The 24,248-nt window shown below is 36.9% G+C and overlaps 1 protein-coding gene across 4 annotated transcripts; it reads left to right on the forward strand.

Moving 5' to 3' along the window:
- The first annotated feature begins 13,547 nt into the window (after positions 1-13,547).
- LOC105044705 (uncharacterized) lies at positions 13,548-16,371 on the forward strand. Of its 4 annotated transcripts, none has more exons than XM_073256932.1 (6): positions 13,548-14,093; positions 14,203-14,285; positions 14,378-14,414; positions 14,546-14,648; positions 14,785-15,433; positions 16,093-16,371. In XM_073256932.1, the coding sequence occupies exons 1-5, from the start codon at positions 13,859-13,861 to the stop codon at positions 15,389-15,391; spliced, it is 1,065 nt and encodes a 354-aa protein (XP_073113033.1). In that variant the 5' UTR covers positions 13,548-13,858; the 3' UTR covers positions 15,392-15,433; positions 16,093-16,371. The 4 variants fall into 4 exon arrangements, with proteins under 4 accessions (XP_073113033.1, XP_073113032.1, XP_010920992.3 ...); XM_073256931.1 differs by lacking the exon at positions 16,093-16,371 and adding an exon at positions 15,528-15,841; XM_010922690.4 differs by lacking the exon at positions 16,093-16,371 and having other exon boundaries at positions 14,785-15,841.
- The last annotated feature ends 7,877 nt before the right edge of the window (positions 16,372-24,248 follow it).

Here is a 24,248-nt window from a genome sequence, read left to right on the forward strand (position 1 = left end):
CTCTGCTGGTTTAAAGTAAACACTCGTGCGTTTCCTTTTTATTTTTGATCAACTAGTTTGTTAGGTCTAGAGTCATCTCTTTTCTTATTTGGGCAATCACGAGCCATATGTCCTTTCTCACCACATAAGAAGCATGCTCCTATCCTCTTGAGACAAGGTCCATTATGATTTTTTTCACAGTAGGAGCAGGATGAAGATTCTTTCTTCTTATCAGAGTTATTATTTTTGAAGTTTTTTTGCTGATCCTTTAGATTTCCTGCTGATCTCGGTCTCTTCTTATCTCCTCTTTCTAGATCTGCTCTTTTCAATTCAGACTCCACTTTCAAAGCTCGCTCCAGTACGTCCTTGTAGTTATTGAAAATATGAGAAGACAGATGGGATCGAATTTCATATTTTAGACCTTGTTCGAATCTGTTAGCTTTACTCCTTTCGAATTCCATAAGCTGGGGGCAGAAGCGACCTAGCTCATTAAATTTGTTAGCATATTCTAACACCGTCATATCATCCTTTTGCTTTAAGACTAAAAACTCATTTTCTTTTATCAATCTCATTGTCCTCGAAAAGTACTGATCATAAAATATTTCTTTGAATTCTTCTCAAGTGAGCTGATCATCATTATTCCCATAGGCAGCTTTTATTGCAGTCCACCAAAACTCGACATTTCTTTTAACATAGGAACGGCTAATCGGACCTTCACATTCTCAGGATATTGCAGGGCATCAAACATCTTTTCCATCTCTCGAATCTATGTCTCTGCAGCCATAGGATCAGATCCACCCTCAAATAGAGGTGGGTTGAGCCTTCTGAATCTCTCGTAGTATGACTCCATAGATAATGTCGGTCGAGGAGCAGTCTGTGCCTGCTGCTGGATAAGTTGAGCCACCACTTGACATACACCAGCAATGTCTGCCTGTGTGGCCGGTGTGTCAGGAGCTCGCTCAACTGGTTGATTGTCAGCTCCTCGCGACGTCAGTCTTGTTCCTCTTGCTCCTCTTGTCCTAGCGACCATATTTGCCAAGGTCTCGCCCTCCCTATCGCTCATCGCTTCCTATTCAAATGCCAACATTATTATGTTATTTTATAACAGAGTTGCAGTATAGTTAATAATTTAAGTCAGAGTCTAACTATGCGTAATCTAACTACCCACTATTAGGTTTTAAGTTTTACCCTTGATTAAACCTATCGCTCTGATACCATAAAATGTCACACCCCAAATTCGGGACATAACACGGCCATGCTACCAAGGGATGGACCCACGATAACACGAAGCCAAAATTCATCTTCTTAAATATAATAACAGATGTATCACAAATAAATGTAATAATAAAGTTCAATTCAAATATTTAATTAAACCAAAACTGATTCAGAGCATCTAAATTCAAAGATGAAATAATCCAAGTCTTAAAATTCATAATGACTACAATCCATAAACATAAACTGAATTCCTAGTGCAAAATTTTTAAGCTTGCTTTGCTGATCCCCAAGCCTGGATTCTCTTTCCATCAGTCCTAGCCTTATTTCTCTGTACATGAAAAAGAAAACAAAAAGAATATGAGCTACACCAGCTCAGTAAGTAGATTTCCGCTTCCTTACCGAATCAAGCATAAGTTTTCTATGATAATACATTATTTAGCAAATAACAATTATTGTAAAAATAAATATTTCATAGAGCATATAATAAAACAAGTTATAAGCTCATCATGCATGCATAAATCATGTATATTTCACAATTATGAATCGTAAATCATTTTCATCATGTATTCATGTCATGTTTCAAAACATTACTCACAGACATTCGTGCTAAGGTCACTATTATACCCGTGACAGGGTTATGTTTCTTAATCGACAGAGTTCTTAATTCATGTGCCAACTTTATACCCACTGACAGGGCCATGTTTCGTGTGGATACTAGCTCCGGATGTCAATCTTCCCGAAGAGATTCATTCATAGCTATCTGAGAGCCTTTGAAATCATTTTATCTTTTTCTTAAAACATACATATACATAAATAAAAAAATAATGAAATTCATGCTTCATAATCATGCTATTTTTATAAGACATATTCATGAAATCAATGCTCATAATAAAACATGCTTTTTCATGTCACATATGTCGATCCTTATTTTATAAAAAATTATAATTTTATCAATAGCAATTCTTTACATAAAAGCATGATCATTTAAAAATAAATAAGGAGCATAAAATCTACTTACCTTGATCGTCCTGGACCTTTTAATCTTCCTTAAAAGAATCGGACAGTCCTATTTAAAATATTAAATCATCAATAAATTTTATTTCATATATTTAATAAAATTACATAATATAAAGAAATGACCGGTTTGATGATCAGTCCAATAAATCTCTCCCTTCGGCTCTAAACCGATTTAAGGTCATAGGTCCCTAGGAGTGGAAAAGATAGCCTAATAGGGGATTCATAGGACTTCTTGGAGAGAGAAAGTAGAGAGAGAAAGTAGAGAGAGAACGAATCCAATTCTGGAGAGAGAAAGACTTTAGAGAGGGATGAAAAAAAAACTTCCTTTCATATGTATTATTATTTTTATTATTATTAAATATATATTTTTCTTTTCTTTTCTTTTTCTTCTTTTCTTTTCTTTATTATTATTATTATTATTATTATATAAATATATATTTTTCTTTTCTTTTCTTTTCTTTTCTTTTTTTTCTTTTTTTTTTTTTCTTTTCTTCCCGTGGCCTTTTTTGGCCGAAACAGGGGACCTAGAGGTCCCCGTTCCTTAAATCGAGTTCGGAGGGGCCAGAACCGGTGGTCGGTGGTGACCGTCGGTGCCGAAAAATCAGAGAAAAGAAGAGGCCGGACAGGGGTTTTCTTTTTTGATAAAATCCGGCAACACCTGTCGTCGGCAATCGTGCCCACAGGCACGGGAAAGAAGGAAGAGAAGAGAGGAAGAGGAAGGAGGCCTTACCACAGCCTCCGATGACCTCTACCGGCGTGAAATCGCGGTGAGCACAGGTCGAGGGGCCGCGGCTTCAATCGAAAAAATCGGAGAAAAACTCCGGCGATCGTCGGTGACTGATGGATCTACTCTTAGAGGAGAGGAGGGGGTTCTTATAGAGCTCGTCCTAGGGTCTTTTAATGGCCCTAGGACTCCGATTCTTGATCGGAATCGGGGAAGAGGAAGATTCCGATCGGGAGACTTCCTCCCTATTTCTTTTTTTTTTTTTTTTTTACTGAGCTTAGTGGCTTTTGGCCCATCGGGCCGGGTTATTACACAAGTGATCTTATATTGATCGGTATTCAGGTGGACATCCGAGAGAACGGAGAGAAGATCAGCTTTTTTCTGCAGCATTAGTGGAGACTAGGATGTGAGTCTAAATAACCATTTTCCCAGATTAAAATTGAAGGAGGCCATCGTTCCATTTTTACCACAATAACTATTAAATAGATTAGAGAATAGGATTGTCAGGAGGATGAAACCAATCCAGCAATCGTGCCAAAATGAGACATTTAAGCCATTACCAACCATATATTTAGTTCTATTCCAAACAGGTGGCATAGAATTGATAACATCCCTCCAGATATTGGAACAGAGTCTAATAGGTCTCCAACTTTTAGATAATTTGACCCGCTTGATATATACACCAACTACAATTTTTTTCCACCATCCTGGATCATCCTTTAAAAAACTCCAGCCCGATTTAGCTGGAAGTGATTGACTGAAGGTTCTCAAATCCTTTATTCCAAGCCCACTTTCCTCTTTGGGAAGGTAAATTTTGGTTGAAGAGACCTTACAATTGATGCCATTTACTGAGTCTGAGTTTTTCCAAAGGAAGGCTCTTCTAATTCTATCCAATTTCTTGATCACCAGGAGGAGAATTTATGTAAGGACATGAACTAAACCGGAAGAGAAGAAAGCACAACATTAACGAGAGTGTGCCTTCCACCAAATGAGATAAATTTGTTTTTCCATGTAGCCAATTTGGAGCCAAACCTTTGCATAAGAGGCATCCAATCAGAATTAGAGATCAGTCGACCTCATTTGAGAGGTAGTCCGAGATAGAAAAGAGAGACAACAGTTTAACCAAGAGGCATAGACCATTGCCGGACTACTTGCACCAATAAATTGATTGTCCAAAGTTGGAACACAGTTATATGCAACAACATGGTGTTGCACCATGAAGGCAAACTACTCTGCTAGACATCAAGATGATCAAACTGGTATCGTAGACAAAGAAGATGATGATACGCTCATCCAAGACCACGAGGATGCAAATTATCCAAGTATGATTTTGAAATATAATGAACGTAAAAAAATAAATTGGTAAGTAAAACCCGTCTATGAAAGAGGTGTCTTTTTTTTTTTTTGATAAAAATGGATCATTCATACAGATTTTGTGTGAATACATTCAAAACAAAATGTTCTTAAATTGTCTTGGGATTACATCAAAACAAGTCTACAACCAACCGCCAGTGTGCTTCGCAACATATGCCGCTACCCAATCTACCGCAGAGTTAGCTTCCCTGTAAACATGTCTGACTCTGAAAAAGGTGTTAAAAAATAAAAAATAGAAGAGAGTAGAGAAGCGATTATCCAAGGCACAGCAATGTGATTTTAAGTATAATATTGCGTTTCTGCATGCTGCCTGTCTTTTTCCTTTTCTTCCATCCAGTAAGATATTAGCTACTTCTGCATAAATGTCAAGCTTTTCAATAGATTAAAGGTTCAACTTGCTCACACATGAAGGTAGAAAGACTTATACAATGGAAATTGGAAAGTCTGTTTGTTCAAGGATGGAGTTCGAGTGACTTGTGAAGTGACGGTGGATATCTTTCTGTTATCAAGAAAATAGCTCAAGTCATGCTCACAAACAAAGAAGTTGATTTACTCCAATGTTAGGTTCGAGTAACATAAGAGACCATGATTGGAGCAATGGATATGACTTATTCCTCCCTATTTTGTCATGATTAATTATATATTTTATTATATTATATCACGATCATTTTTAATTACCTCTATTTGTTATTTCCCCTATCTTTATCCCTTTTTTTTTTTATCAATTCCTCAAAAGATTTGAAGTCATCTTATTTAGGCATGAGGAAGAACTTAGACACTTTTGATCAATCTAAACCATGATCGATCACAAAGAGAAAAATTTAAAGATGTGCAAACGAAAGGGAACATGATTCAATCCTCATTAAACTATACCTCTGACACCATAAAATACATGGGCTTTGTTAATCAAATCAAACTCTACATGTTGATGAGTTCCTCAAGTGTCTAGCAAGCAAAATCTGCATGACCCCCTTTCAGATAAAACCTATCTTTCCAAGTTCAACTTAACATAGAAAATAAAATAAATTACTACACATCACTGGCTCAGCAGGAATAGTCTGTAGGAGATATAACCTTTTTAGAGCGTATGGGAGGTGAGAGCATGACATGCGTATGATGGAGCTTTGGCATTTGGCATCATGGCGATATGGTTTGGATGACATGCATGGTGATAGAGTAGGGGAACAAACATCCTTCAGTAGATCCGCATTCATAGGGATCTCGTATGCTCATGCAATATATTATATGCTTCGTTTTGTTGACCTTTCCAGGTTGGGTGTGTGAGTGAATCTTTCTACACCAAACCAGCCATTAAAAATCCTATCAGGACCAGAGCAACCGGGATTACTTAAATATACCTCCTGCACCAACGACTATACTAGTTATTCCTCACGTATTTTAGGTATGAAAATCCAAAAATATGCTTTCTTAAGCTACCTAACCCACAGGAAGATGCCCTAAAATGTCCCTAAACACAGTACTAGATGTGGTATAGAGTGATTTGAACCCATTAACTGAAATCTAAATTCAACTGCAAGATTTATATCAAATCCAGGATTTTAATTATAGGATTGGATTTGGATCCGACTTATCTGATAAATTAAGGACTCAAGCTAGGTCTGAAATTAGTTGTGATTTATCATATTTTGGTGCTGTTATGCAATGTAGATTTAATGCAAAAAATTAAGTATACACACTTGCGCTTGTTATTTGATCTGGTTCAGGTCAGTTTTTTCCATTGAAGTTTCAGACCATTATGATCGTGAATTTTGGAACCTGCTACTCATGAATTCGTATGTCACTGAGGGTTGGTTTTGTGATTTCTAACTTAGATTGATCTATAGGATATTCGATAACTTGTGGTATGATACTTGCAGAAAAATTCTTTTAAGACAGTGGAAGCAACTCTCAAAGGCTTAAAAAAGGAATGAAAGTGTATACCAAAGTGACCTACAGTAGTTATGGAGAATGCTTTATAGAGAGAATTGGAAAATGCTAGATCTGGCAAAGCATGCAGCAATGGATGAAACATAGTGGAGATCTAATTCATGAAGCCAGCCCAGAATAACTGAGCTATGAATTATATATAATATACAAAAATAGTGTACCGTAGACAATAATTTTTTGGAGAACAATTTATGCTGCTTTTTTTTTTTTTTTAAATGTGAACAGGAGGTAGTAGGAAGCTACCCCCCATTTTATTCAATTAACAAGGAATACAAAGTGCTCCGTAACAGAGTTCTTAACAGAGCCTGACAATAGAAATTCAGCTTACAAACATATTGCTAAATAGGAAACAGAATCAAAACAATAAGAAAGAACTTTTAGCTACTGGGAGGATGGGCCAACAATTATAGCTTAATCCATAACTCTTGACGATGAGTCTGAAATTTAGAAGAGATCAGAAATCTCCAACAATAAAATGATTGAAGCAACTTCTGCAAAACCAAAAACACAAAATTTTTCTTATTCAGAAATATGTGGGTGTTTCTCTCCCTCTAGATCTCCCAGCAGATGGCTCCAAAAAGTTGATGCCACACCGTCTTACTCATCTTGGCTTTGTCTTACTTCTCCAAACCGTCCATTTATAGGTCACGAAATGTGGAAGGCCTTCCCTTTAATTTCATTTGAACTTGATGGTTGTCCAGTGACTTCTGTGAATGAACATCTGAAAAGATGGTTAATATATTCAATATTAGCTCCACAAAGTGAACATCCAGTACTAATGCTCTATCTCTTCCTATTCAGAATTTCGCTGATCTGTAGTTTATTCTTAACAGTTAACCACAAAAATACTTTCACCTTCTGTGGACTTAGGTTCATCTAAATGGCATTATGATACGAACATCTCAATTCTCCAAAATTGAGAAAGCTGTAGAAAGAGTCAATACTGAAACACCCATTGTGGGTCAGTTTTCAAATCGGAACCTCCATGATACAAGACAGCGCACAATCAAAGCAAAAAGGTCATACAAGAGATGCAACCTCTGAGTCTCAAACCATGATAAAGGATCTCTTAACCGAACACACCACCTCAAAGTACTCCGGTTCCAATAAAAGAAAATTGGAAGATTTAGTTTCAATGTCTGAACATGAAGATCCTCGAATCAAGAGCATAAAGAAATTGTATCAGCCCACACATCTTCCCAAAATCAAATGGATTCTTCATTTCTAATTTTAAAGGTTACACAGTTCCAAAACTTTTATTATTAGCTCACTTCTTTCCAAATGGGTGAAAGGCCTGATGTTGACTTCTTCACTCTCATCCCTAGCTTCCTCCTCGAATAGTAAGCTCTAGCAATCTGGTGCTACCATGCCATGATTCCTTCGAACCTTGGAGAAACTTTTATGCCTACTTTATCAGCAATGATTGATTCATGAGGGACAAAGTTCTAACACTCTGATCACCATCTTGTTTTCGGATCTGCAAATTAACAACATCCTAATTAACTAGACAATGAAAACCACCGATAGTGTCGGATCTTTTCTATAAGAATGCTCTTCCCATTTTATTGATTTTGCTAATAATCTATTACGGCAATTTATAGATAAACGTATAATAAGAAAGAAGAGCTGTCACAATAGAGCCGATTAAAGTTAATCTACCTCTCCAAGAGAGCAATTTTTCTTTTGAAGAAGCAAGTCTTGAGCTAACTTTATTAATCTACCTCCCCAAGAGGCAATTTAGGCTGCAGATATATCCTCAAAAAGTTTAGGCTGCACATAGGTAGTTGCGGATGGTGGCCCATGGGTTCAATTCCCACGCTCTGGATGAATCACTTGCATCACCAATGCGCTACATGCCTTATGGGGTAATTCATGCAAGACGTTTGATCTCACTTGGCACTTTTACAGCATACTTTTGCTTGCAACCAACACCAGTTCCTACCTCGACTTCTACATGCATGACAATAATTCAAATGGTTTCTTGACATGCAGACCTCGATCCTTGAATCCACAACCATCCACATACATAACAAACCTTTCACAAGTAACATTTTCAAGCCCCCAAACTTTTCAGCACGCATAAAAGTCTTCTTTGATATGCCCTTAAACTTCTCAAACTACATTTATAACTTCTATTGAAGACTACAGGTTTTGAAACCTTCGCACCATTGACTCAAGGAAGTTTCTTAAAGCATGAGTAGATGGCAGGTGTTAATTGGATCGAGCCTTCTAGTCTCAAATAGACTTTCACAAGGTACGCATCAGTTGGCAGCAGGCATCACAGACGAATTTAATTATCGATATCACCTATCTTCTATCACTTTCAGTAGCTTAATGAAATGATAATGGGGTACCCATTTTCTTCTCGCAGAAAGAAAGAAATAAAAAACAACACCATATAGCATTTTAGCAAAACAAAAAGGTAGTAATACATTCGGAAAAAGGGGTGCAATCACTGGGCCATAGCCTAGTTTCCAATCAGCTGACGCAACCTTATCTGCATGTCCTCATTTTGATTGCACCACACACTTTGCGGGCAAACGGATGAAGAACTTACCGGCCGGTGCCATCTCGTTTCAATGCAGTCGTGATCAGAGACGCACAGCAAAACGAGGCTAAGTTCTAAGATCTTCACCGAAACCATATGGTCGGCAAGTTTTTCCACGGACAGGTAGCTGATAACTTGGACGGCTCAATAGTAGGTGGCCAATGGACTTCCACGAACCTGTTTCCATATCCATCCCACAAGCCTTCAATATCTGACCTGATCCATTGCACGGAATGAGCCGTTGGGCTGTTTCTTTTGAATAGAACCAGATGAGGAGAATCCAGCCTATAGTTCTTTGGTTAATACCTCTGCAGACAAATCTGTCAGTTTCTAATGAGAGTTTTCCAGAAAGCAACGATGAAGGGATCCAAGTTATTTATTTATAGAAACTTCCTGACACATAAGCATACAGACCATACGTAATTCTATGCTAAACAAAACCCTACGCATAGTTAAATCATGAGCACCAGAAATTACAAAATTTTTAACTATAGATCTGATTTCTATTTCCAATACGGTGTTTAATATTTGGGACTATTAGTTGTTGTTGGGACTAGCTAGCATGTTATAAGGATTTGTTTATTATTTGGCGGACCAACATGCTTCAAGGAAGAGACAAAGTTAGGCATGATTTGGTACCCGACTGACACGAGCTTGACTTTTTATCCATCTTAGAATCATTTGACGAGTCCAGTGTTTCTGCTTCGTTGTAACACACTCTCCCACAACGTCTTTTCTGAGGGAAGTCGCATTCTATCTGGTTGAACTGTGTTATCTCAAGCCTATGCATGGCACAAGTAACTGAACTATTTGAACCACCCTGTGTACTGTATTTTCTTTTATCCATTGCTACCTTTTATTGAGAGTTATGTTTGAGCAACAGCAATGAGACGAGAAAAAAGATTGATGGATATGTGAATTGCATACAACTGCATGCATATTGAAGATATATAATATATGCAGTGTCCATGTTCCTATCTCATATAAGTTTGCGACCGCACCCTTCAATTGGATGCGAGTGGTAATTATTTTTCTCTAGGCCAGGCTCTATATATTGTGGTTTCATAAGTGTTGTTCTTATCAAAAGTTTGAAAAAGCTAGGCTCATGTGATGCACATGAAGACCAGGGAGCAACAATGGTATTTTTTCTTCCTAAAGAAAGGGTCAGGTGACTTGTCCTGTCCAATTTGTCATACCAAGATACTGGAACTTATGGATGGTGATCATCTTCAATACAATTTGGAAGAAGTATAAATTAATTTTCCACTGCCATGTAGATGGGGACAACAAAATTAATACTGAATGGCACAGATGAATCACATGAAAAGCACTGTATCAACTATGGACATTTTAAGCCTATATCAAATTAGGTAATAAATGAATATCATGATGATATGAGGAATCATGTCCGAATCTCTAAGATGTTATATGATATCTACTGTATAATAGATCATTTGATATGAAGGTGTTGTCCCTCTATTGACAGTGAAATTGAAGGTGTTGTCACCTTCTGAAATTCTGGCAGACATATAATACAAAACTCTTAATTGCAGGGGTTTGAATGGTAGTTCTGATCATCAAACTTGCTTGAACCTAAAATAGTCACATTTTCCAGGCAGGAGTTAAAATAAGTTTGTTTTTAATATAAGTGTTCCTTTTGTTCTTTTAACTTATTCACATGAATAAATTAAAATGCCCTGAACTCTGGAGTTTTTTCAAACAGAAAGAGACTAATGGAAAAAAGAACAATTATTCCAGGAACACCAACTCCATTTCACTTCTTCTTAATAATCCTGAGCTGAACTAAGGCCTAGCAGACCTTTTATCCATGTGCAGATGGATATTTGAAAATTCAGTGCAAAGATTGCCTTGTGATGTCATACTTTGATCATGGTCTAAACGTGGTATAAATGAGCGCTGAGAAAAAAAAAAGTAAATATGTACAGCTTGCATGACTTTCAAAGGCATAAGTTTGAGAGAATGAGCTAGGTATATATGACATATATGTGTTAGCGATGAACTTTATGCTTGACATATATTCTTATTAAAACAAGCTGCTAGTCTTCCATTCAATCTTTTTTTTCCCCCTTTTTCATCGAAAGTCTACATTGTTAAAACATCAAGAAAAAAAGGACCATTGAACTTTAATTTGGTTGATGCCACCTCTTGCCATTAGCTAGGCAAGAGGTCGAGGGTTTGATTGAAGGTAGAAAGATGGAGATTAGCCTCTCCTAGTACAGATGCTGTGCATACAATGAAAAGTTTCATGTTGTTGCACCAAACACACTTAATCCTATTCTGAAAATCTCATGAGCCATTCTCTTAACATAAATGAACATTTCAAGCCCATAGCCTCTTAAGCATGGATTTCTTAAACTTAATATATGCCTCTTATCTTGCCTTGGGTTCAGCATAATTCACTCCAAAAAAAAAAAAAAAATCATAAATAAAGAACCTACTAATTTTGACCCAAAAAGATCATAAATAAAGAATCTGCTAATTTTGATCCAAAACCAAACCAACCAGCACATTCAAAGCTATATATTAATGGCACTTAATCTTGGCATTATATAACCAATCAATATGGTAAGACACGCTTTTAAACTGAATGAACGCAGGCATTCCTCTATAAGTCAAAGTATGTCACCAAATAGGGACCACAAGGCTCATGATTAAGTCTTCCTCCGGAAAAAGAAATCCCTCCCCAGGCTCAGCTTGGTCCAGACTTGGCCCTACCAGGTGGTGTCTGCGGACCCTTTGGGCTGACCCAAACCTAATAAGCCCTTATTTCTTAATTATCCTACTGCAAGGTGGTTCACAAAGTCCACTTAATTCCCGGTTAGAGACAAGAATGTTATTGTCGCAAATGTACTAGTTGTTAGATATGATAGGTTCGATGATTAGCAGCACCGTGCAAGTCAAGTAGTGGAAGCTTTTTCTGCAGTCCCAGACTCTAAATTCAATCATTTGGGTTGTCTTACCTAAAAAAGTAGAATTGTTGTTATGCGCTGTGATGGACTCAAGAGGCTTGCTATCAATTTCTGAGTTAAAGGCAGACTCAAATCTTTAACTGCTTTTGTTGATGTGTCCTCAAGATAAAGGAAGAAAAACAACCGCTTGGCTGACTCCTTGGTAGAGTCTAGGTTGAATTGAATCCCTGATTTTATTGGATGGGCTATGGCCAAGGAGGTAACTATATCCTACACAGCATGCACCACATGGCCGTGTATGCCATTACCGCCGCTCATTTTTATGGGCTCTATTCACTAAGCACTCATCTCGATGCATCATCATAGAAATAAGCAGTTATAATAGGTGGCGTGTATCGCCACATGATGCACACCATGTAGGATACAGTTTCTTCTGATCAAGGGGAATGAAACGACTAAAATATGTTAAGAAATTATTGGTATTGATTTTTTTTTCCTCTCCATACATGTATGTATATATTTTTGAAAATATTTATGTATGTGTTTTTTTTTTTTTACAATGTATGGTGCTTTTATTTGAATGTAATTGCATGTAACCTTTTAACTTTTTGTTGAGTCATAGGTATCACTTTCCGAAGGCATCTCCTTAGCTAGCTAGTTAAATAAATTTTTCAATATATGTGTGCTTGAAATTATCATTGAATGAAGAAATGTACAAATCATTAATCCGTTACATCTCTCTTATATTTGTCTAATGCCTACAACCTCAAAGAATTTTGCCCAATTATATTATAGAATGATGAACATACTTGTCATGAGTTTCATATTTCCATAAAATTTTGCACAAGCACCTAATTGTAACCATCTTCCTGTCTCTTCCAATTCTTCCCTTCCCAATATTCTTTCCACTATCCAAGTTTCTCTTTTTGAAAGCATTTTTTTAAGAAGACTTCCATATTTGGCACAAGGAGAGCGGCTACTAGCTATATGCAGAGGTCTTACAATATATTTTGCACATATTGGCCAAAGCACCATGTAATTAGTTTTGTGCCAAATGAGCTGTTGAGTGGATCAAATTGTCCTATTGAACCACAGCTCCCATCAACACAAGCTAGTCAGATGTATTCCATGCACTAGACTTGCTCTCATGCCTATGTGTGCATCGTGTTTTTTTTTTTTTTTTTTTTTTCTTTTTTTTCCGAGCTAAATGGCATCCCTCGAGTTTATATGATGGTAATATTTTATAGGGAGAGTTAACAATTATGTTTAACAATAAGTTCCTATCCAGCTGCATATTATCATGAGCACCAATCATCAGACTATTCCTAAGTTTTTTTTTTTTTTTAATCTTGGCAATTGCTTGATTTAGACCTCATTGATTTTAGTTGCAATTAATGAGTGGAGATGGATCTACGTTGGGAAAACAAAAGCCGAGGCTTTCCAAGTAATTAACCAACATGAGTAGGGAAGAATCAAGCGAGACTTTTTTTTTTTTTTGGTGCAAGTTGGGATAAATTCCGTGATTCTCGACGAGAGAGCGACATCGGCCTTCGAGTTCGGGTCGGTCTCGCCGACATCTCACATCAGAGTCAGCAACGTGATCTCACACTGTTGCCACCGCTCCTCCACCTCACGCTTCTCTCTCCTCCCCCCCATACATGCATGCATGAGCATGTGTTGATGTTGGTATGTATGTATATGAATACATGTACGCATGGTGATGCCCTCAACTTATCCAACACCATGCACGCATATATTCACACAAGCAAACTTCCGTGCTTGGTCATCTTAATATCAAATATGCATAGGTCATCCATAGAATGGATAGAGAGAGAGAGAGAGAGAGAGGGACAGAGGGAGTTGTCTCATAGTCTTAGGGTTAGGGTTTTTGGAGCTTCTGCCTTGTTTCTTTCTCTCCACATGTCAAATAAGATGATATGATGGTGAAGTGATGATCTCACCCATCTCGTTTGCTTGATGGGATTATCATCGGTGGAACAATTCATCCTCTCTGGTTCTTTAGGCCATCTGGGAGTGAAGGCAATTGGAGAAATTTAGAGCCATCCTCTTGGTTCCCTTTGTTTAGTTTCATCTTTGAGTGATCGCTGAGGGGGAGAAGGTGTGATGGCAAAGAATTTTTCTGAAAAATCGAGTGGCAAGGAAGAAGATGAGGAGGACTGTGATGGAAACATGAGAAATGGTAGAAGCTCGAGCAATAGCACAACCGAGGAAAGCAAGAAGAAGGGGAACTCAAGTTCTGTACGGCAATACATCCGATCCACAAATCCTAGGCTCCGGTGGACACCAGATCTCCATCTTTGCTTTGTTCGTGCTGTCCAGAGGCTAGGTGGCCAAGATCGTGAGTAAACCATATATACTTCCTGACACACAATAGGATATATAAGGATTCTAGCTGCCCTTCTATCTAGGATCTTGTTGATTTATTATTTTTGTTCTTCGCTCTTGAGGTGCAGGAGCGACGCCTAAGTTAGTTCTCCAGTTGATGAACGTTAAGGGCCTCAGCATCGCTCATGTCAAGAGTCATTTACAAGTAATTTCGTGAACAATTTGGTATTACTCATCGTATTTGTCAAATTTTCGATTTTCTTTTCTTTTTTAATGGTTAAATTTCTTTGACTTCAGATGTATAGGAGCAAAAAAATGGATGAATCTGATCGAGGTAAGCTAATTCTTCAACTAATTATTGTTAGAAGGCACTGCAAACAAGCTCAAATTAAAATTCATTATTGCCTTGTGGATGTTCTTTTATATAATTTGGAGGCTCGATCACCTTTAAAATTGCTGTTATAGATGGTTCAAGGAACATGACTGACGGTCGGGAGCGGCATGCATACATCTTCCACCATCTTCCTGCATTACGAGGCTTTGATCAAAGACCTCAAACCTATTCAAGGTATATCTAGTTAATATTACACTACGACAATCCTTCATTAGTTGTTATAAAACCATGTTTGATCATGAGTAGCGGCGCCATGACATAATATATATGTATTCTGATTCCTAACTAGATATGATTCTTTTCTGAATAGTCATGGATATTGGAGCACCATGGGTCTGGGGTCTCATAGTTCAGCTGCAGAGATGATCTTCAAAGGTCATCACAGAATGATGGGCATTCGGGATATCCATATGGGCAGTTTAACTCCAAATGATCGAGCTAGTTGTGAACTGCATGGAGAATTTAAAGATTTCCATCCACTCTATGATCATAAAATTGGAAGATCCCAATTTAGACCGAGAGGAATATTAGAACCCTCCTCCCAATCCCAATGGCATGAAAGAGGAATCGAACAGGCTGGCCAATTGAGTAGCACCTGCACCCAAGAGATTGATCAGCAAAGACCACCATCATCATTGAGACTGGGAGGACAATTCACAGTGAGGTGGAGAGATGATGATCATGAGCCAGATTTGAATCTATCGCTTAACATCACACCAAGGCATGAGAAGAGGAAAAGATATTGGGAGGATGAGGAAGTAGACAGTAGCTTATCCCTCGCTCTGGCTTCTCCTTTCTCGAAACAGGAAGGGTGTTCTAGAGATGTTGAGAAGGCTTCAAAGCTTATCAGTTTGAAGGAGAAAGATGGCAGTGGAGAGCAAGCAAGAAGGACAAGTACTCTAGATCTGACTATATGAGTGGAATGTAGTGAGATCTCGTGGTACTCGTCTGAAGGGAAGGTGAGATAGTCTATCCTTGTTACTATTACTTTAGTTTCCATCTGTTTTGTACTCGCTACAATGGTGTTAATTAGAGCCTAATAGGATACTTCAGAGATTTCCATATCCTTTCCAAGCTCCAACCGAAGGCAAAGCTCATAGAGGCCTTGCGAAAAATTGGTCGGAAGCACATGTGGTTTGATGTGCAGCTTCGAGTGTGCCTTTCTTCTTTGTATAATTAAATGATACTTCATGCATGCATGTTGGATGTGGAGGATGCCATTGACTAGATTCCTGCTCCTTGGTCTTTGGACTTGCCAATGACTACTTGCTGAGATTCTTGCCACTGCTTTCGATGGCCAATGGCACTGTTGTAAGAATATTTTATTATGCTAGCTAATAAATAATAGTCAACGTTATTTATTTTTCTTTTTTCTTTGACAAAGTTTAGGGACTACTTGTGACTCTTATATATGCCATGTTTTCTTCTGCGTTTTTCTATTTTCCTTCTGTTTCATAATTAGTCATGTCAAAGTATTAGTCTGTGTTGTTTCTTTCTATAATTAGAAACCATTCAACTATTTCAAAACTTGAACTTTTTACAATATGTAAACGTAAATTTTTGAGAATACCAAAATAAATCCATTGTAACAACATTTTGCTGCGTTTTCATTCTGTAGGCATACGGAATGTGAAGGGAAATGAAAGCCATTTAAAAGTAATCAACTGTGAACTCGATTAAGTCCAGTTTTCTTGGTGTCCTTCGAGCTTTGAATTGCTTCTGAACTATATAATGTCATCACATTTTTGGTGTGCTTCGAGTTTTTAATTGCTTCTGAACTATAATGTCATCACATTTAATGTCCTGATGACATTTAATGTCCTCCTATGTATCATATGGAGATTGTGTTTTCTAGCCATATTTATGGACTTTTGCATGTCAACAAGCATATTAATGGTTGTTGTTCATCAGATGTACTAGACATGAATGATTAAGGGTTTCCTATTTTCACTTGATATTCATACTACATTGCACACAAGGGTGTGACAGGAAGATGTCAATAGGCCTATCATGTAGTACTACAGTCATTTTATGAGGGCATGAATGCACTTAGATCAGAAGAATCACATGAGATTTCAGGAAGGAGGGATGGAGGGATGAGAATTTCTTCTCCTCCTCAAGCAATAATTATTCATGGATATTAAAGGGTAATTATCCTTGTTTCCTTGGCAATTCCTCTACCGATATCTATTAAATTTATGTCTTTCATACTTATTGCATTGTTAGAACTGTCAAATATTCACCCAGTCTAGTTACAATTGCTTTGATTTACATGATATCAAATTAATTATGCACATATTTCAGTAAAACTCGTTTTATCACCATTTGTCAAATGGTTTCAAGGAGACATATATGGATGCTTTATGCACACCCTTTTCTCTAGCTTGCTTTCTTTTTTTCTCCTTTTTGAACAAAATTTATTGATTATTTGAATGCCCGATTAATATGTCCTTGTGTCTAGAGTACCTATGAGTGTGTTTTTTTTTTTTTTTTTTTGATGAAAAGGGAGGCTAAAACACGTGCCATGCAATATATTCATTCTTAAAACGCTTATTTTCCGTCCTAGTTTTACACTCGGTCAAATATGTCCATATGATCTCATAAACTTTGAAATTAGCTCTGGGCTAATACAAATGACACTTCGATACATACACTTAGGGTATGTCTCAACTAAATTTTTGGAGAAAAGCCTACAACATCAAACGCTAAGCTCAGGGTTACATTTGCATTGTCCCTGTCCAAGAATATTCCAAGATTTCCTTCCTAATCCTCTGGTGTTAGGGTGGAACAGAAGGTAGTTCATGAATTGATGCTGTGGGTTCTCCTGACTGCTCTGGCGACATCCAAGCTAACCTCCAATACTGGTCGCTGGTAACTCAAAAAGCATGGTGTACTTGATATCTTGAGGTCACGCTTTTTTCACTTGTCAATTTTTTGTCTTTCGTAGGATCAAAATCAAGTTTCCAATTCTAAGAAACATCTAGGATCCATAATTAATGCTTGTATAATCATTTTCTTCTTGTAGGGATGAGTGGATTAGTGAACTAGATTAATCATCCAAATCTTAGTTACTAGAAGGACTAGCAGGTTTAAAAGAGTGGATATTTCAAAAAGATTTAAAATAATTAATGAAGCTTTTGGGATGTAGGTGCAGCAGCAACAGCAGGTGCAGCGTCTTAGGAAAAAGTTCCAGCTACCAAGATCCAAAAGTCCTTGGATTTTTCTGAACACTGAAGTCTTACTGGACTAAATCTGGAAGTTTTATATTAATTCAGGTGGAAGTTATTAATTATTAGGATGGTGCATTCTAAAAAAAAATAAAATAAAAAAGAGGATTCAATGTGTTAGTTACTTGCAATTGGAAATCATTAATTTGTTTAGGTGAAAACTTTCAATGTCATAGTTGGTCTTAACCTCAATTATATGCAAAGCCATAATTAATGTCAGCAAGAAATCACAGATATTCCTAATTATATCTGCATTTGGTAGAATCATGCCTCTATCTGTAGTGTTTACTTAACTATTTATAAGATTCCTGTCTTGGTCAAATTCTAGTATAATGTTTGGATTAAAACTTGAAATAAAGGCTCCGTTGACATTATGAAATCCATCATAAACTGGTTCAGATATCTCATTAGTTATTGACAAGAAAAGAAAATAGAAAAATATAACCATAAAGGCATCATTGTAACACAAAAACAGTTATGAAAGGAGAATAACAGTCGGTATTTAATGTTTTGCTTGCGGTCTAAAACAAATCATTCTCAATTCAAATCTCGACGCCTCCTTACTTTTTTTCTTTTTTCTTTTTTTCCTTAACTCAGCGCACAGTCATATGGTTGGTAATGGTTCATCATATTTAGATTGATCTATCATTAATTAGATCTCGGTAAGGAAAAACAATAATTCCACAAAATCATAAGAACATATAAAAAGATATTGGGACTGGATCCTCACACCGTTCTGCACTTGGAAGATGGAGAGAGGACCTGTTTATCAATAATGGTCGTCCATGTATGACATTATGGCCATGATCGAGGGGGCCGGACTCATTGCAGCACACGAGCATAAGTTGTTCAGGCATTGCTCAATCACAGCCAAATGCAGATTATAGATGATCTCATCTCCAAGATAATACAGTCGATAGTATGGCCCGGTCAAAGTTAAGATAGAAGTTATCGCTCCTTGGCCTCACATATTTAAACTCCTTGTTATCTATGGCTCTCATTAGTGCAGCCTCTCCTATTCTTTGTGCACAATATATAAAGCATGTCACCCAAGAAACGGAGGAGAAAACAAATATATTTTGAAGAATCCAAACAAAGGATTAGTAGAAGTACTTTTGGGCCAACAGCCAAAGAAACCGTTGTCTGTCTACTTTCCTTTCCAATCTAAGTCGCTCTATAAATACTTTGCAACATAAACTTAGCTAACATCATCTGTACTCCGTTCACCTCCTTTTGTTCATCCACTCTTTGGTCATCATGCAAACCCACGGGCATGATTGAGGAATATGATGGCGCCCAAACTCCATGTCAAAGAGACAAGCTGGACGTTCTTGAGCTAGCAGGATGGAGGCATGCATGACACCTTTCAGACCGTGACCGGCCGGGTTCCTATTTTCGAGAAGCTGGAGGCTTTCTTTCAGTCTCGCAGCTTCCCGTCGCTTGACTTGTTGTCTAAAGCCACCAGTAGCATTCTGTTATGATCCGGCCCACAAAAGCCCAACAAAAAGAAAGAAATTGCCAGAAAATCCTCGCGGAAGCCCGTCACCATGCTCGCCTCGATTTCTCGCCGAAGACATCACCGGAGCTCGAGGTAAGCCCCGATTTCTCTTCCTCTCTTCTTTTCCTTCCTTTTCTTGCCTGTGTACACGATCGCCAACGACCGGAGTCGCCGGATTTTGTTGGAAAAAATAACCTCTGTTTCAACCCCTCTTTTTCTTGATTTTTCGATGTCGGTGGTCACTGCCAACCGTCAGATTCGCTTCTTCCGAGCTGCACCATCGTCGCCCTCCTGCTGTCGGCTACCGCCATACCGGCTGCGTCTCTAATCGACCAATCAATGGGGGGACCACACGGTCCCTAATTTGCCAAAAGAGACCATGGAAAGAAGAAGAAGAAAGAAAAGAAAAAAAAAAGGAAGAAAGAAAAGAGAAAGAAAAAGAAAAGAGAAGAGAAAACCAAAAGAGAAAAAAGAAAAAAAGAAAAGAAAAAGAAAAAAAAAAAGAAAAAGAAGAAGAAGAAAAATAGAAAAAAAAAATATAGACCCTCTCTCCTCTTTCTCTCCCTCTTTTCTCTTCTCTCTAAATTTTTTTCTCTCTCTCTACTTTTTCTCTCTAAAATTCTCTCTCTAGGTTATTTCTCTCTCCTAAGATTTCTAAAATTTTGAAAAGAATGATGATGAATTGAAATTGATCATAATAATGAATTTTGATCTGTGATCGTCGGACGGTATACCGGCATCCATCTTGATCAGACCTAATATTTTTTTTAAGATTCTATTTCCTATGATTTTATTGAATTATCCACATGATAATTTCAGCATGATTTGATCTGATTGATCGAATTTGTTGAATCATATCATCTGAAGAGTCTAACATGAATTTTTTCTCTCTAAAACTATTTCTCTCTCTCTTGATTGATCTCTCTCTAAAAAGATTAGTTAATGAAGAATTTTTTTTAATATTTTTGATCTAATTTTAATGAAGAATCTTGATCCATGATTGTCGGGCAGCATGCTGGTACTCGTCTTGATCAGATCGGATATTTCTCAATTTGATCATCCATGATTTCGATTTAACCATGACTTGATTAGATTATTTTGATCACATCAATCGAGATGTTGGACTGTGGCACCTGATTAATTTGGATTGTATCTCATGAATTCTCTCTCCTATAATTTTCTCTCTCCACTTGATTCATAAATCCAATGAAGGAACCTCGATCTTATCACTTCGAATTCGATTTGATCTGATAGTCAAACTTTGGATCGTTTATGTACTAATTAGATTTTAATCCGATGAAATTAAATGATTGGACCAATCTGGACGATAGGATACAGGTGTTCATCAATTCTATTTTTTTTAATTATTTCGATCCTTTCTAATTATTAAAATTGATCCTGTATAGGATTGTGGATGTTTGATTATGGAAAATCACGATATGATCTACGAAAAGAGAATTTTGGAAGAAAATTTATAGAATTATATGGATTTATTGGAATGCGTATGAGGTAAGTAATGTTTCATTTTTTTTAGAATTTTGAGGGACCACACGGTCCCCTGTTTTGCCAAAAGAGACCACGGGAAGAAGAAGGAAGAAAAAAAAAGAAAAAAAAGGAAGAAAAAAAAAGAAAAAAAAAAGAAAGAAAAGAGAAAAAAAGAAAAGAAAAAGAAAAGAAAGAAAAGAAAAGAAAAGAAGAAGAAGAAGAAGAAAAATAGAAAAAAAATATAGACTCTCTCTCCCTCTTTTCTTTTCTCTCTAGAATTTCTCTTTCTCTCTCTACTTTCTCTCTAGAATCCTCTCTCTAGGTTATTTCTCTCTCCTAAGATTTCTAAAATTTTGAGAAGAATGATGATGAATTAAAATTGATCCTAATAATAAATTTTGATCTATGATCGTCGGACAGTATACCGACATCCACCTTGATTAGACCTAATATTTTTTTTAAGATTCTATTTCCTATGATTTTATTGAATTATCCACGTGATAATTTTAGTATGATTTGATCTGATCGATCGGATTTATTGAATCATATCGTCTGAAGAGTCCAAGATAAATTTTCTCTCTCTAAAACTATTTCTCTCTCTTGATTGATTTCTCTCTCTAAAAAGATTAGTTAATGAAAAAATTTTTTTAATATTTTTGATCTGATTCTAATGAAGAATCTTGATCCATGATTGTCGAACAGCATGCTGGTACTCATCTTGATCAGATCGGATATTTTTAATTTGATCATCCATGATTTCGATTTAACCATGACTTGATTAGATTATTTTGATCACATCAATCGAGATATTGGACTATGGCACCTGATTAATTTGGATTATATCTCATAAATTCTCTCTCCTCTGATTTTCTTTCTCCACTTGATTCATGAACCCAATGAAGGAACCTTGACTTATCACTTCGAATCTGATTTGATCTGATAATCAAATTTTGAATCGTTTATGTCTTAATTAGATTTTGACCAGATAAAATTAGATGATCGAACCAATCTGGATGATAGGATATGAGTGTCCATCAATTCTATTTTTTTTAATTATTCCGATCCTTTCTAATTATTGAAATTGATCCTGTATAGGATTGTGGATGTTTGATCATGGGATATCGTGATATGATCTACGAAAAAAGATTTTGAAAAAAAATTTATAGAATTATATGGATTAATTAGAATGTGTATGAGGTAAGTAATGTTTCACTTTTTCTAGATTTATTGATAAATTATAATATATTTTTTCGACATGATTTGTGAAACGATGTATGAATTGGATGAATGATATTTTGTTATGAAAATATTATATTTTGATATGTTATGATGAAGCATGATTGAACAAATTGATTTCATGATGCATTATATTGATTGATTTTGATACTACATGATTATATATTTTCTTATCGAAATTAAAATATGAAACATGATTTATGAAGAATTCTGATATAAGAATAATATAAATTGACAAGCTGACTATGTAAAGGACCCCGTCAATGGGAGCATATACATTGACAATTATTATCCTGAGGGTTTATGTCATCAGTGAGACCAGCGACATATCGTCAGAGAGACCAGCGACAAACCGCCAGCGAGATCAGTGGTTTTGAAGGATTTTGCTGCCAGATGATTCGTAACTCACCGCAAGAAGATACGTGGTATTATGATCCTGTCATAGAGAAAATATAGTCATAGCTCATGGTTGATGAAAAGAATGTAAGAATGAAAGAAATTAAAATCTCAAAAGAAACTTAAATTTTTGAAAAAAAATGAATTTAGTATGAATTATATTGCATAATTGAAGTTGATTTCGAATTGATGAACTTTATATGCATTATTATTTACTTTAATGCCTAATAAAATATGTTGAAAGTGATCATTGCTTACTGGGCTGTCTAGCTCATTACCTTCTATTTTTACTATTTTTACAGATGTTGAAGAATTAAGATGATACAAGATATGAATGGAAAAGTGATTATAAATAGAATCTCCATACTTTTATTTTAGATTGGAAGTCTTATTGAATTTGATGTAAGGCTTATTGAATATTGTTGAATTTATTGAGATAGTAAAGTTGGAATTTAGATTGTTATCTTTTTGATTTAAATTATTAACTAATTATTTCACTGTTATTTTATGATAGCATGATAAGATGCCTTGCATTCTTATGGAGAGAGTTCTCCATAAGTATGCGGCGGTTGCCGTGACCTTCGGCTCGCGATCTTGGATCGGGGGTGTGACATATTCTCTGCAGATCATTTCTAGATGTCCAAAGGAAAGAAAGCTATATATTCTGAGAGGGTAATTTCTTTGCTTGCTCGAGAACATATGGAAGATATGGTTACATCTGGAGTTGACATGGGGGGCTCTGAAGGCAGAGTTTGAGGTGATGACTGATGTCTTAGGTGTGTCTCGTGTGAAGTTTCTGTTGAAATTTGATATATCAAAATTCGATCCATATTGAGCCCACAACAAAGTTCAAGACGACGAACGGAGTCCAACGAGTCTAAGAACAGTCTAAACGGAGTCTAGACGGCATACAAAAAAAGATCGAAAAAAATGGCATGGTGCATGAGATGGTGACGGGCCGACGGAGGGCCAACGGTGGTGCGGCCGGGCCCGACGGAGATGTGCACGCACGTAGGCACGCACGTGGGTGCCTAGGCCTAACGCCCCTGTGCTATCCACCATGGACTGCGGGGTGCTGGGCAGTCCATGAGACCGTGTGGATCGAACACGCGGTCCACGCATGGTCTAAGGGAGTTTTTGCGTGATCCAATAGTCCAGAATGCAGCCATTCACGATCGAACGGTTGAGGATGATTTCGAGCATGATCAGAGGCTATTTTGCATGATCGAACGGCTCTAGTGCCAGCTGGTCATGATTGGATGACTACGGATAGTTCTAAGGTTGATTGGGACTCTGTATTCCTATTGAAACAGTATTTTTGAGATTTTGGAGCCTATATAGCTTCGATTGACGAGCCGTTCATTGTGTTAGAGAGCTGGTGACATTTTGAAGGTGCAAAAAATTTCAAAAGAAATTTCAAAGAGCTTTTATGAGGGTTTTGATGCTTTTTGTTGAAAGATTCTTGTACAAAAATTGAGTGATGAGTTCCTCTTGTATTGATTTTATTTTATTCTCTCATAGTGAAGCTTGCACATCCCGTAGAGGTAGGCTTGAGGTCGATCCATATATTTGTATTATGTTTCTTATTTTATTTCTTTTTTCTTCCTGCTACATCGTGTGATACTAGATCTTGTACAACAATTGGTATTAGAGCAAGGTGGTGCCAAAGCGTAAGTTACAGCGGTGGTGGTCGAGATAAAAGATGGAGAAGATAAGCACAATCAAAGTGGAGATCAACAAATTTGATAGAAAGAGCAATTTCTCCATGTGGCAAGCAAGGATGAAAGACGTACTCATCCAGCAAGGATTGATCGATGCTCTCTTGTACGAGAAGAAGCCGACTACTATGGAGGTGCAAGATTGAAGGCAGCTCCAGATGCAAGCGGTGAGTATGATCCGCTTGTACATAGCGGATGAGGTGGTAATCCATAT

The sequence above is a fragment of the Elaeis guineensis genome, chromosome 5 (genome assembly GCF_000442705.2).
Source record: "Elaeis guineensis isolate ETL-2024a chromosome 5, EG11, whole genome shotgun sequence".
NCBI classification, from domain to species: domain Eukaryota; kingdom Viridiplantae; phylum Streptophyta; class Magnoliopsida; order Arecales; family Arecaceae; genus Elaeis; species Elaeis guineensis.

Coding starts and splice junctions, on each gene's coding strand:
- LOC105044705 (XM_073256932.1), top strand. CDS start 13,859: ATGGCAAAGAATTTTTCTGAAAAATCGAGTGGCAAGGAAGAAGATGAG. Junction 14,286..14,377: donor ATGTCAAGAGTCATTTACAA/GTAATTTCGTGA, acceptor CTTTGACTTCAG/ATGTATAGGAGCAAAAAAAT. Junction 14,415..14,545: donor AATGGATGAATCTGATCGAG/GTAAGCTAATTC, acceptor TTGCTGTTATAG/ATGGTTCAAGGAACATGACT.